Source organism: Stenella coeruleoalba (genome assembly GCF_951394435.1).
Source record: "Stenella coeruleoalba genome assembly, chromosome: 16".
NCBI lineage: Eukaryota > Metazoa > Chordata > Mammalia > Artiodactyla > Delphinidae > Stenella > Stenella coeruleoalba.
The window spans coordinates 6355792-6370235 of NC_137162.1; the positions used below are offsets into that span (position 1 = coordinate 6355792).

General features: G+C 49.6%; 1 protein-coding gene across 1 annotated transcript in view; it reads left to right on the forward strand.

The window, feature by feature from the left end:
- ADAM12 (ADAM metallopeptidase domain 12) overlaps window positions 1-14444 on the forward strand; it is a 392674-nt gene that overhangs the window by 328224 nt on the left and 50006 nt on the right. The window contains exons 13-14 of the mRNA XM_079899866.1: window positions 329-418; window positions 1944-2139. Of these exons, the coding sequence (XP_079755992.1) occupies window positions 329-418; window positions 1944-2139 (286 nt within the window). The remainder of the gene's footprint in view (window positions 1-328; window positions 419-1943; window positions 2140-14444) is intronic.

Consider the following 14444-nt stretch of genomic DNA (forward strand, 5'->3'; position numbering starts at 1 on the left):
CACACACACACACACACAGCCTCACCCGCTGCTGACATGAATGGCTCCCGAGCCAGCCAGCCTTCCCGTCCGGGTCCCTCACCCCACCACGAAAGACGCTTGAGTGCTACTGACTTTTCCCAGGGACACGCCCTCCCAGGCAGTTCATAAACACTTACCAGAAGCTTTGCTTTCTTCCAGAGGAAGATACTCCTCAGTCCGGCTAGTTTTCATCTCCAGAGCCAGGCCCTCTGGTTCTTTCCTCCCTTTTCAATCACTTAAGGTGTGACCTTTGCTTTCTGTGAGTATTTGTGCCACGTGACCCTGTCAAACCCGTTCCCGTCTCCAGGAGTGTCTGAATCTCTGCTGCAACGCCACCACCTGTACCCTGAAGCCGGATGCTGTCTGCGCACACGGACTGTGCTGTGAAAACTGCCAGGTGAGCGTCCTCCTGGTCCCGAGGTCACCCGCGCAGTCAGCTGGTTCGACAGTGACGCAGGGCAAGCGATGGGACGGGGCCACTTCCCAGCACTCGCTGCTGTGGACACTGTAATCCTTATCACGCAAGTTGGTACCATCTATCTCCTATTTTTATTATCTTCCAATCTTCATGTGAAATGTATATTCTAATGCTAAGTCATCTGTGATAAATTATAATAATTATATAAATTATAATAATTTATAATTTATGAGTTCTTTGGTAAGTAGACCAAAGAACTCCAGCTCCATGTTAAATGTTCCGGGTCTGCTGTTGGAGGAAGGTTTCGAAAACCAGTCCCCACTGCTGTGGGGACTCATGCCGGGTCCCTCTGCTCCATCCCAAGAACGTCTGCCTGCTGGGTGAGGAGCTGCGTGGATTTTTCCAGGGATCTTGTGTCAACATCTTGATCTTGACGTGCCCCCAGCAGAAGGTGCTGGCTGACCCAGCCCAGCCAAGAGTGGCAGTTTTAGACTTTTGCCATTTTCTGCCACCGTGCCTGCATTCATTTCGGCAATTCTGTTGTTTGTCTCATTATTCAGAGCTGAGATCTGCCAGAGTCAAAGCCTGAGCTTTTGATTCAAAGGTTCCAAGAGTTTTATTTCCTTTTAATTAAGCAATTGATCTTGGCATTCTGCTTGCAGGAAACTCCCTCTCAGCGCCCCTAGTAGAGCACAGTGTTTGCGAAGCGCGTTACGACGTTTTACATTCAGCTTAAAGTATCCTTCATCCCCTTCCTACTTGTAATTAACTTACGGGGAACGAAGGTTAAAAGAGGCAGCTGGTGGTGGAGGTGCCTGGAGGGTGCTTCAGGGGTGGGACAGGTCACTGGTTGCGTAACCTCAGACAAGCCACCCTGAGCCATAAGTTCTTCAACCGCAAAAAGATGAGGCATCGTTTGGCATTGTTGTTCCTAACATCCTGTGCAGCTCCCTTGCTTTACTTCTCTACATGCCCCCGTGAAGTCCTACAGACAGGTTTCCAGCTCTATGATTTGATGGCAAAGTAAAATCGCCGTTGTAAGTGTGCCCTTGGAATTATTTTTGTCACCTTGCCCACAAAGGCTAACGCTTTAAGCGCAAACGTCTTCTTGAAACACACGGTGGTGTTGGTGACCAGAGACCTTGTTCTTAAGAATCAATGGGTCCATGAGGCAGCACCCGCTCCCCCCGCCACCGAGGTGCCAGGTGCCAGCCAGCTGGCACTTTCTGGTGCTGCTCACCAGAAAACCCTGATGTTGCATGAAATTAAAAAGGGGCTGATCTTAGTTACCCCCCATAATGGAAAGGTGAACCTCAGAGCCCAGAGCAAGGCTGTTTATTTAATGAGCTCTCTCTGCGGTAAAGGGAACTTCCTTTGAAATCCTCGCCCCTCTGTGTGAAGCTACAAGAGGATGGTTCTGTTCCTATCCACGTCCGGAGTGTGGCTGAGACCCTGCTTCCCCCTTTCCCGCAGTCACGAGCTATAAACGGCTCTCTCCTTTCAGCTGAAGCCTGCAGGAACGGCGTGCAGGGACTCTAGCAACTCCTGCGACCTCCCGGAGTTCTGCACGGGAGCCAGTCCTCACTGCCCGGCCAACGTGTACCTGCACGACGGGCACCCGTGTCAGGGAGTGGACGGCTACTGCTACAACGGCATCTGCCAGACCCACGAGCAGCAGTGCATCACCCTCTGGGGACCAGGTACGTGGCCACCACCACCTGGGTGCAGAGGGCCAGGGCCAGGGCGCCCACTCTCTGTTCCCATGAGCATCCCTCCCGGAGTGCGCTTTCGAAAAAGCTTCCTTCTGTTCAGCTGGAGCGATTGGCTCTGGTGGGACTGGGGCCCTGCCAGGTACTGGGCACGCAGAAGTGGGTGCTGCCCAGAGCCTGCCCCAAGGAGCTCAGTCCAGTCCAGACAGAGATGTGTGAGCACCTACTGTGTGCCCGTGGGGTGACAGGGATAAACCAGCCAGGACCCCTGCCCTCAGCTTAACAGGGAGTTGGGCAGACAGACGGCAGAACTTCCCACCACTGCCCTGACTGTGTTAGTGCTTCTTAGAGCCCAAGCAAGGACCCCAACCAAGGGCAGAGGGTGCTGGAGAGAAAGTCAGTGCTGCTGGAGGGCCGGGGGGCTGCCTCGGGAAGGCCCAGGGCAGACCTGATGTGTGAGTCTGTGATGGGGAAGGATGTGCAGAGGGGTAGCCCAGAGTGGGAGGCCCGGGCTCCAGAGGAAGAACACGGAGACAGATGTTTAAGGGCCCTGAACACCTTTGAGGTTCTTTTCAAGTTTTTTTTTTTTAATTTATTTATTTTGTTTTATTTATTTTTGGCTGCGTTGGGTCTTCGTTGCTGTGCGTGGGCTTTCTCTGGTTGCGGCGAGAGGGGGCTACTCTTCGTTGCAGTGCGCGGGCCTCTCACTGTGGTGGCTTCTCTTGTTGCGGAGCACGGGCTATAGGCACGCAGGCTTCAGTAGTTGTGGCTTGCAGGCTCAGTAGTTGTGGCTCATGGGCTCTAGAACGCAGGCTCAGTAGTTGTGGCACATAGGCTTAGTTGCTCCATGGCATGTGGGATCTCCCCAGACCAGGGCTCGAATCGTGTCCCCTGCATTGGCAGGTGGATTCGTAACCACTGCGCCACCAGGGAAGCTCCCCTTTCTGGTTCTTGAAGGTAGAGTGACAGACCCGTGTGTCCCAGAAAAAGCACCCAGGTGGGAAGGTGGCCAGGAAGCGGCCGCTGCGTGATTGGATTGGAGACTGTCCACCACTTCCCGGGCATGGGCCGCTGGGCCTGGGCTCCGTATGGTTTGGCCCTTGTAACTCTCCCATGACCCCTGAGGGAGAGACAATGACGACAGCTTTATGGAAGGCAAAGCTCAGACTCAGAGGCTGGAAGTTATTTCCCAAGGTCATGAGGCTGGGATTTGAACCCAGGTCCTTGTGACCCAGAGCCCAGGTGTAGTTCTCACGCTGTGCCGTCACCCCAAAGAGCCAGTGATCGGAAGTCCCACAGGTGCTCTAGAATTAAGTGGATGCACAGATGTGAAACGGGGAAGACTGAGTCCCCTGTGTCTCTCTCTCCTCCACTGCCCCGTCTTCTGGGGCCGGAGATCCAGGGCCTGGTGGGCAGCCCAGGGCATGGGCTTGTCACCCCAGGGTTGGCCGCTTGTCTCCTGCGTTGAGGATTCTGGCGGTGAATCCCACAGGGTATTTTCCAAGACTGTGGCCCCAACTATCTGGTCATTCTTCTCCCTCTGCCCGTTGGTGGCAGGGTGACCTCAGTTCTGGCCAGGGGCCCCAGCTGTGGCAAGGACACTGTGACCAGCCAGGCCCAGGCAGAGGGCCAGGCAAGTCCAGGCTCTGCAGGGGAGAGAAGTCCGATACGGGCCTTTGTCAGTCTTTATGGTGAGGTTTTGGGTCTAGGGGTGATGAAGGAAGTAAACGAGGGCGGAAAACAATGACTAAACCTCAGAGCTTGGGTTTTCAGTGTGACGTGAAAGCCGTGACCCAAGCGTGGAGAACGGGGCAGATGTTTCTTGGGGCTGGGGCCAGCCATGGAGCCCAGTCACCACCCCCCAAAGCCAAAGATGCCCTTGTGCGCTGGGAACTTTCTGAGGGAACAGAGAGAGCAGCCTGGATGCAGCAGCAAGGGCTAACACAGCCTCCACTTATCCCATTCTCTGGAGAGTTCTTCCAGTGCCTCAGGTTTCACGGATGTGCTTGGGCAGGTGGAAGGAGAAGCTGGTGGTGCCTGGAGCCTTAGTGCTTTGTCCTTGGGCCCTGGCCTCCTCCCTGGCTAGGCAGGAGGGCCCAGGCAAGGTAGGGCTTACCGCTTCCAAAGCTCCTCAATGACAAGCACAAAGTAGTCACTCACTGTACACACGTCACATGGTTGTATGGGCTCTGAGTGGCGTAGTGACTTCAGACACCTTTTAGCCAAGTGGGGTCACTTTGGGACAGTGACTCCTGCTGCAGGCCAAAGCTTCAAGGCCTGAAGCATCCCTAGTGGCCGTCCCTTCCCAGCCTTTCTCCGGACTCGGACTCGGTAATCTCCCCTTCTCGAGTTACAGGGGATCTTATGACACTCCCTTCCAAGGAGCATTCCGTGGCCAGAGCACACACAGCACTTGGAGCTGTTGGAGTGAAATGTGGTCTTTGGTGCCCTGCTGGATTAGGGCGTCTGGCCCCAGTTCCAGAGTGAGTCAGATGGAGCCCCGCCGTCCTCTGAGCTCCCACCACCGAGTGACTCAGCTGGCTACGCGCCTTTGATTCATGGTGACCAAGGCTGGTATTCATTATCTCATCCGATTAGTCCTTCTCGAGCTGCCTGACCAGAGACAGACCCAGACAGGCGGACAAACTGACAGCATGACTCACAGGCTGAGCTTCTCAAAAGCAGTGGAGTTACCTGCTTGGAACCCTCAACATCCTTGGGAGCGAGGGTGGGGACCCCGGGGACCGCACCACCCCCAGGGCAGGGGCTGCCTCCCCGGGGCTCCGGGCCAGCCCCTTCTCTCCCCTCCCATCCTCAGCCTGGTGACTGAGGACGCTTTTGCCCGGGCGACGGTGGGCTTGCCATGAGGGGGCCATGGCACATAGACTAAAACATCTCTGACGTCAGAAATTCCAAGTTCCTGGAAACAACCAGCACGGGGACCAGGCTTGGGGAGCCCCTCAGGCTGGTGACTTCCTGGGGTTCCATCTACCTCGGCCAACCCCTTCTTAGTTCTTGCAATCACCGCACAGACTTCCTCGGGAGAGCAGAGAATTTAGTGCCACCACCAGCTGTGGCACTGGTACAGTGGCCCTCTGTACCAGGGGGCTTCTTGGAAGGGCCTTCACCCACCCCCTTTGCAAATGTGGTGCGTTCCTTTCCTTATATCAGTGGGGCAGCCTCACTGTCAGGTTCAAGGGCACCATGTGAGTTTCCTGTGTGTGCTCTAACTCAGTGGCTTACGACAACACAAATTTATCATCTTCTAGTTCTTGGGGTCGGACGTCCTAAGATCAAGATGCTGGCAGGGCAGCGTTACCTTCGGAGACTCTAGGGGAAAATCTGTCTCCTGGCCTTTTCCAGCTTTGAGAGGCCGCCTGCAGCTCCTTGGCCCCTGGCCCCTTCACCCACCTTCAAGGCCAGCAGCACAGAATCTTCAAGTCTCTGTCTCTCTCTGACTTCTGCTTTTGTGGTCAAATTTCCTTCTCTGACTCTGACCCTCCCTCCTCCTTCTGGTAAGGACCCTTGTGATTATATTGGACCAGATCACCCAGCATCGTCTCCCCATCTCAAGATCCGTAACTTAATCACGTCTTCAAAGTCCTTTCTGCCAAGTAAGGTCACATAGTCACAGGTTCCAAGGATTAGGGCATGGACCCCTTCGGGGGGCCATTTTCCGGCTACCATAGGCAGTGAACAGACCACTTATTGGCAGGGTGACCTTCAGCAGGTTACTCAACCTTGTTGTACCCCGTCTGTAAAGTGGGGAGAGTAATGCGTCTACGGCACGGGTGTATCATTGCCCTCCAACATGGCTTATTATCTATTTCGTATATGTGAGTACATTACATGTATATATCACATGCAGTGGCATGCAGCTTGCGCAGTGCCTGGGGCCGTGGGGAGGGCTGAGATCTGATGGGAAGAGAGAGGGGGCTCAGCCTGGGGTGAAAGGGGTAGGGGAGCCAAGCAGGAAGGCTCCAAGCCGAGGTTGCCTTGGAGCGGTCATTGCCGGGGTGGGAGAGGAGGGGACTTCCTGCGTGTGGAAGAGCAAGGGCTAAGGTGCACAGGAACGGGGGGCCATCTCAGGGAACTGCGGTCACTTCTGCTTGTCCAGAGCTTGGGCTGTGACCTGGAGCGCAGAGAACCCCATCTGCTACCCCCTTCTCTCATTTGCTAACGGTTCAACGACGTCCTGCTATTATGAGATGCTGACCAAGAGCCCTGGTCTGCCAGAGTGACGTACTTCCCACAGTCCCAGTGCACTCTTACCTGGACCTCTGCAGTAGAGTCGGGATGTGACTGTCACAGTTCCAGGGGCAGAGGTCACTTCCTCGGCCAGGTCCCGGCCAGCTAGATGTGCCAGGCTGAGAGCAGCATATTGCTGTGTTACAGTGGTTGCTTTGAATTAGCTTTTCATGTTTCGGAAGAGGAAAACTTATTGTCAAGGATACATTTGCAATCTTTCATTTCCCATCCTTTAGCAAACGCTCTGGGATCAGGGCCACATTTGCTTTGGGGTCATTTCTGACCCCCTGTGAAGACAGTAACTCATAAATCTAGGAGTCGCCGAGCTCTTGCTCTGCCGGCCCTCGCCATTGGCAACTTGGCCAGAATCCTCCGTTACACTCAGGAAGTCAGTTAGTTACTCACTCCCCAAATCTGGCTACCCAAACACTGACCAGATGAAGCCCTTCCTTCCAGCTAACTATTCCCTTTTGAGATGGACTTTTCTCAATCCAGCATTATATTTCAATAAAATAATCCTGCTTCCAAATCTTTCTACAAATAAATGATAGAAAATTCAAAACATATGCCTGCAACTCGTAACTGGCAAAGTCATATACTTTTAGAATACCTTTTGGGACTTTTGTTCATCCACTTGTTTTCCTAGTTATTATTGTTGATGATATTCTTGCTGGCCCGGAGTTGACTTTTTTTTTTTTCTCAGTGATTTTTCTTCCACAAATCTTGCATCTCAAGACTATCTGGTGATGTCAAACCCATAAACGTTCTGTGCAACTCACACCGTACCTTGTATTTAGCCCTCTGTCCACTTCAGTCTTAATAGCCACGAAGATTTTCTGTCAGTGTGACATGACCTTTATTCCTTCCAAAACACAGCTGGGTGTGTTTCTTCAGGCACAAAATTTATTTTTGCCAACGTCATTTATCCAAACCGCTAGCATGATCGCTGAAAACGGTTGGAAATTAATCTTACAGATAACTGTGTGTCTAGAATCACAAACAGTCTGCATCGAGGAAGTCCTGAAATATCTTAGTTCTATCTGTTTTATCACTCACCAGAAAATAGTGTCACCTGATTGATGCAGTGTGAGCGGGCCAGACGATTTTTACGGGCATCTTCAGTGTTTATCTGCCAGGCTAGTTTCAATGAGTTTGCTTTATGACGACATACCTGGAGCAGTACAGTTACTAATCGTCCACGACTCTGGTGGCTACAGATGGGAAGAAAAGGGATTTTTGCCAAGAGTCGTAATGTGGAGGAGGCAGGGAAGTCTCCTTTTTGTCCCACTGTGCGAGAAAGGAATGATAGAATGTGTTTGCTTGGACTTCATTTTCCGATGGACCTGAAGGTCAATGTGGAAAAGCAAGACAGAGGGAGAATTACGGGGAGAACAAGCAGGCTTCAGTTGCTGTGAAGATGCCTTTGTCTGTGGACATTAGTGACAGGGGTTGGGGAAATTAGTGATGGGGGAGAAGCTGAGGTGACTGAACTGGGGACGTGCATTTGCATAACGGATGTGCGTTTTAAGGAAAAGATTAGATCAAGTAAATTGTGGGCTTAGTACAAGATGTCGTCATCTCTTTCAAAAGACATAATGACATCGGGAACTCCCAAAGTACAATTATAAATATAATTGTTATATAACTCTGAAGATAAACCTGGTAATTAAATTCCATCGCTTCTTATAGAATTATAAAATACGGTACGATGTCAAAATTCCCTCTGAAAGGCTAAATTTCATCTTTTGATAACGGCAGAACATCTAAGAGCTCCGTTATTAAGAATTCAAAGGCTGTAAATTGTTATAGTGGTGATAAGAAAACTTGTCACTTTTTTTCATGAGACAGACACGAAGTCTCTCGTCTTCATGAAGACAGACACCTTTAAGTGCAGCAGATTTGAAGCCAGACCTGTACCTTTATAACGTCTTACAAGTGGATAGAAGTCATTTCCACCTTTTAGATTATTGACCCTCTGTCTCTAAGATAGACGCCGGCTGGCTGCTCACACACAGAAGCCACGCGAAACGCTTGGCCGGACCCTCCTCCGCTGTCCTTCCCGGCACCAGTAGGTCCTGACAGCCAGGGTACTCAGGGTTTGCATCTTCTAGTCTGTTTCCTATAATGATGTTTTCTTTTATTGCAAGAGCTGTCCCTGCTCCCGAGGTCAGCACGGAACCCCCTTTCTGGTTTCCTTGCTTATAGGATTTCTTACTTTGTCTAAACTTTGAGGGAATGACAGTTTTCCTTTCCAGGAAGTAAAATGTCTGTCTTTTTGTGACTTTATATCTTCTTTCCTCTTAAGACAGCACGGTAATACTTCGTGTGATGTAAATGAATAAGTGAACACCCAGAGTCACAGAAAAGGCAGACCAGGAGACAGTGTTCATTTACCCAAGATGCTTTGTTCTACGGAAACCACAACTGACTTCCTCTGGGGAGGCCGGCGGAGACAGGATGTGCTTTCCCTAAATTGCTTTCCCTGTGGTTTTCACTCGTTCGTTCTTGGAACACACCTGCTCTGTGCAGGCCTGAGGCACCATCTCAGTCCACAGGGGTTTTTACAGTGAGGCAGGAGCCTCGAGACGTCACAAAAGGCAAAAGCAAGTGTGATAGATGCAAAGAGGGGACATCCCACCGGGATAAATGAGAGCAGCAGGGTCCCCGGGCTCGAGGGAAGGTGGTGATGGAGGGAGACCCTGAAGGACTCAGCCAGTGATGGCTAGTAACACAGCAGCCCAGGCCCCTCATCCGACCAGCTCGAGCAGTTGGGTTCCAAGGAAGATGCTGTTGCACCCGACTTTGGTCATGTACCCATCATGACCCAGTCTTATGACCGGTGGCATGGCACACTCGATGGGCCAGACTTGAATTTCATGCCCATCCCTCTGGCATTTGTTGGGAACGTTAACCCTACCTGAACCATATGAAATAGGTTTCCCATAAGAAAAAGGGTTTTGTTCCTAGGAAAAGGGATATGGGAGAGGTATTAGACAAAACAAACAATTGAATAATCACAAGCCTTCTACTCTGTACCTCCTTATCACAAATCTCTACGATTGCTCCAAACCACCAGAGGAAACGCACACACATGCACACACGCGTGCGCACACACACACACACACACACACAGACTCTCCTATAAAGAGAGGTTACCGCCTAGGAAGGGCATGGCCAGTGGGCCGCTGGTGGTACCAGGTGGGGCTGAGCAGTGCCCAACCTCTAGCTGGGAGCTTGCTGGCCCCAGGAGGTGGCCCGAAACCCTGCGTGACAGTGTCCTACAGCTTGAAATTGGAGGTGAGGCAGCAATAGGGCATGTTGTGGTCTGGATCAAGTTTCAACTGCTTATATACTTCTTCATTTATTTTAAGTTTCGTTTAGTAAACCCCTTGGTCTTTAAACATCATGTTTCTCATGCAAGATTTCTCATCCCAACACGGAGACTTCCGGGTAAGAAAATGTTAGTCAACTGGATGAGAATGGGCATTGTAAGTGGGGTTCCGCCGCATCCTTCTCTCACTTCTGTCCCTCACCTCCCCCATGCCATCGAAACAACAGCAGTTTCGGAGCATTGATGAAAGTTGATCGAAGTTGATGAAAATTTTCAATCCCTAAGTACTTGAGGATGGAGATGCAAACGAGCTTACGCATCAAGGTTAACCATGAATTACCCATCATAGTGTACTTTCCCTTAATCCTCCAGATAAAAGAATGAAGGAATTATGTGACAAGGGATCAGGTATGCATTCTGGTCTTTGATTTCAGAGATATCTATCTAGCCTATCCCTAAGCATATGCAGCCGATGAAATCATGACCCGCTACTCATCCAGATGTGAGTTTCCTTTGCCACATTGTAGCCAGCAGTGTCATTGCTATGCCCCACTGATGACGTGTCCTGCCGATACATCAATAGTAGAGTGTGACGTGGCATCTCCTACTCCCTTGAGTTTTGGATAAGAGCTGAAATGAACAAAACTCTTGGAAATAGACAGTTACTGCTTTCTTGCAAGAGACAGAAAGTTAACCCTCAGAACCCTGCATTGTTCAAGCCACTGGGCAAATTAATACCAGAGTGGAGTAAATTTTACTGGTCAGACCCCACTCAGCTTTGTTTCTTTATGGACTGACTGCTACTGCATGCCGTGCCCAGCACAGTAACTAATAGTGGGGATGCCCAACAAATGGCATGTTAGTGAGCCAGAACGTTCCCATTCATCTAAAGCGTGTCTCTTGGTTTAAGGGCAAGGAAAGGAATTACAGGGAAGACACTCTGTTCCCAGAGTTCAATGGAATAAAAAGGAGTCAAACTCAAGTGTCTTTCCTTGAGGTCTCCCACTGCCTCTTTCAAAATGGTGCTCAGCATCTGCGTGGTGTGATGAGGTTCTGGAGGACCAGCCCAGCCTGGTTGGGGGGGGGGGGAGCGCCCAGAATGAGCACAGGACTCAGGGAAGCAGGAGCCTCACTCACTGAAACAAGTAAGGAGGAGATGGAGGCAGGGAAGCTGAGATCCTTGAGCGATGACTGTACTTTTTATTTAATATACAAAGTACGTACAGAACCTCCCAGGGTTTCCGACGAGGAGATTTTCTTTCTTCCCTCTTGTTTCCCAAGGAGGGCCCAGGAGTTCCTCACCCAGTCACTCAGCAGCCTTCATTGGCTTCCCGTGATGTGCTAGGCACTGGGGACGCCCCTCTGTGAAGGAAACAGGTATGAAGCCCTTACTGACACCATCCTGAACTATTACGGTGTTAAAACACGGCAAGTGTTGCAAACAAGGTCAGCTCCAAGGAGCTCCCCTCGCCTCACATCCTTAATGTTCAGGGGCCAAGCTGTCCCCTTCCCCATGATCAATGGCCATCCTCAGTGTAACTCAGGTTTACTGAGAGCCTGGGGGACTCACTGAACCTCAGGTCAGGTGCTGTCCTTGTCCCCGTCATAGAAATGAGGGAACAGAGTCTCAAAAGTTCCCATAACTTGACTAGGGTCTCCTAGTGTGTAGGGTTGACACCAGATCAGCCCATTATTGTGAGTCCCAAAGCCCCGGCTCTTCCAGTGCTGCAGCACGGCCACCGATTGTAGGAATCAAACAGGAGGAGGCCTTTCAAAAGGAATTGAGACTTGATAAACGTTTGCTTTTGTTTTTCTTAGATCCCATACATGCGCAAACATAAAACAGTTTTCCCAAAAGATTCGGCATCGGAAAGAATGCTTTAACTACTGACCTCTTTTTTTAAAATGTATTTTATTGAAGTAGGGTTGATTTACAGTGTTGTGTTAATTTCTACTGTACAGCAAAATGAATCAGTTATACATATATATTCTTTTCATGTTCTTTTCCATTATGGTTTATTACAGGATATTGAATATAGTTCCCTGTGCTCTACAGTAGGACCTTGTTGTTTATTCATTCTCTATATAATAGTTTGTAGGTGCTAACTCCAAACTCTCAATCCATCCCTCCCCCACGCCCCCTCCCTACTGGCAACCACAAGCCTGTTCTCTATGTCTGTGAGTCTGTTCCTGTTTCGTAGATAGATTCATTGGTGTCGTATTTTAGATTCCACGTATAAGTGATATCTTATGGTATTTGTCTTTCTCTGTCTGACTTGCTTCACTTAGTACGACAATCTCTAGGCCCATCCATGTTGCTGCAAATGACATTATTTCATTCTTTTTCGTGGCTGAGTAGCACTAACCTCTCAAGCTCTCCATCGTGTCTTTTGAATCTCAGTCCAGCTGAGAAAGCACGTTGGACCTCGTGAACCTCTGTCAATGCTGGTTTAGAGGCTCATTGAGATCAACTGACAAAACTGGTTTTGAGAAAAGACAAGAACATTTATCACTTGTTTAATTATTATTCCTAGGGTGTGCCTTCCTGCCTCCACTTCTTTTTTCTGGTAAAAGAGCTTTGAAAAGCTCACTTTGGCAAGCAATAGGATGGGTGATTAGGTTGTGGAGATCATGAATATACAGCCACTGAGCAAATAGAAAAAAGTAAAATCAAAAGACTCACTGTTGGGTGAGTGGGTACTTATGCCTAAAAATAAGATTCCCCTTGACAGCATCACAACAGAATAAAAGGGTCAGCATCAAAGTAAGCTGTGGGGCTTCCCTGGTGGCGCAGTGGTTGAGAGTCTGCCTGCCGAGGCGGGGGGCACAGGTTCGTGCCCCGGTACGGGAGGATCCCGCGGGCCGCGGAGCGGCTGGGGCCGTGGCCGTTGGGCCTACACGTCCGGAGCCTGTGCTCCACAGCGGGAGAGGCCACGGCGGTGAGAGACCCGCGTACCGCAAAAAATAAATAAATAAGCTGTGAATGAAGGGAGTGTGCTGTGGAAAACAAAGACTTTTTTTAACCATTTTATGGAGTTATGATTGACATACAAAAAGTTGTACGTATTTAGTGAGTACACCTTGATGAGCTTGGCGGTAAGTGTACACCTGTGAAACCATCCCCACGATCCATGCTGTAACCGTATCCACCCCCTCCTACATATTCCTCCCACCCTCTTTATTATTTACTATTATTTCTGTGTGTATGTGATGAGAACACTAAACATAAGATTCACCCTCTTAGCAAATTTTTAAATATACAGTGTTAGCAACTATAAGTACAGTAGATCACTAGAATTTATTCATTTTGCATAACTGAAACTTTGCACACTTTGATACCTCCCCATTCCCCCCAGTCCCTGGCAATGACCATTCTACTCTCTGTTTCTATGGGTTCAACTTTTTTAGATTCCACGATCATGCAGTGTTTGTCTTTCTGTATCTGACTTATTTCACTCAGCATCATGTCCTCCAGGTTCATCCATGCCGTCACAAATGGTAGGATTTCCTTCTTTTTAAAGGCTGAATAATATTCCCTTGTACATATATACTAGCATTTTCTTTATTCATCTGTCAGTGGACACTTAGGCCTCCTCTGTGGCTTGGCTCTTGTGAATAATGTTGCAATGAACATGAGAGTTCAGGTGTCTCTTTGAGATTCTGATTTCAATTCCTTTCGATATTTACCCAGAAGTTGAACGGGTCATCATATGATAGTTCTACTGTTAGTTTTTTGAGGAACCTCCATACTGTCTTTTGCAGTGGCTGTATATATTCTCACCAACAATGTATGAGGGTTTCCTTTTCTCCACATCCTAACACTTATCTTTTTTTTTTTTTTTTTGATAACAGCCACCATAATTGGCATGAGGCGATAGCTCATTGTTGTTTTCATTTGTATTTCCCTAATGTGTAGTGATGTCGTCCATTTGAATGTCCTCTTTGGAGAAATGTCTTAACAGTTCTTTTGCCCATTTTTTAATCTCGTTAGGACAGAGACTTGTGTCCAGTTCAGGGAAATGCCCTATGGGAGGAGTTTGGGAGACTCTCTTAAATGGTTTTTAAAAAAAACAGAGAATGGGAAAATAAGAGGTCTGGGAGGGGGGCAACTTAGTGCAGAGGTCAAGGGCTGAACCTGTTGCTGGTCTCGACTGCTGCAGGGATTTTGTTTGGTTTGATTTGTCTGCTGCTTTGTTTGTTTAATGAGATGCTGAACGTGTCTGGTGAGGAATCAGGTTGCAGAAAGATGGACGTTGTAGTAATAAGAACACCATCTGGTCCCTGGGAGGAGGCGAGCATTGCCCATCATGACATTGTCACCTTGGAAGGCGTGCGGAGCCTCCCCAGAGCAGGGTGCAGAGAAGCGCAGGGGGCAGAGCTGGGCTTGGGGAAGTTGGCATCCTGGCTGATGTGAGAGGAAGAGCCCAGACAGGACACCGGTGTGGGCAGGAAGGCAGTCCCGGGGCACCACACAGGGCACAGCTTATCTGAAGAATGGAGAACATTTTCCTGAATTTCTCACGTAGTCTTCAACAGATACCACTATGATAGGATTCGAGAGCCCTCAGAACCTTGGCAATGCAAACCCGAGGTACATGTTCTCTCGTTCCTTGACCGGAAGACGTGCTAAAAATGGCCATTTCCTGAGCTCTCTGGCTCCACGCCCCTCTGTACCGGGCACTGTCCTGCTGTGTAAAAAAACCATCAGATTTTATGC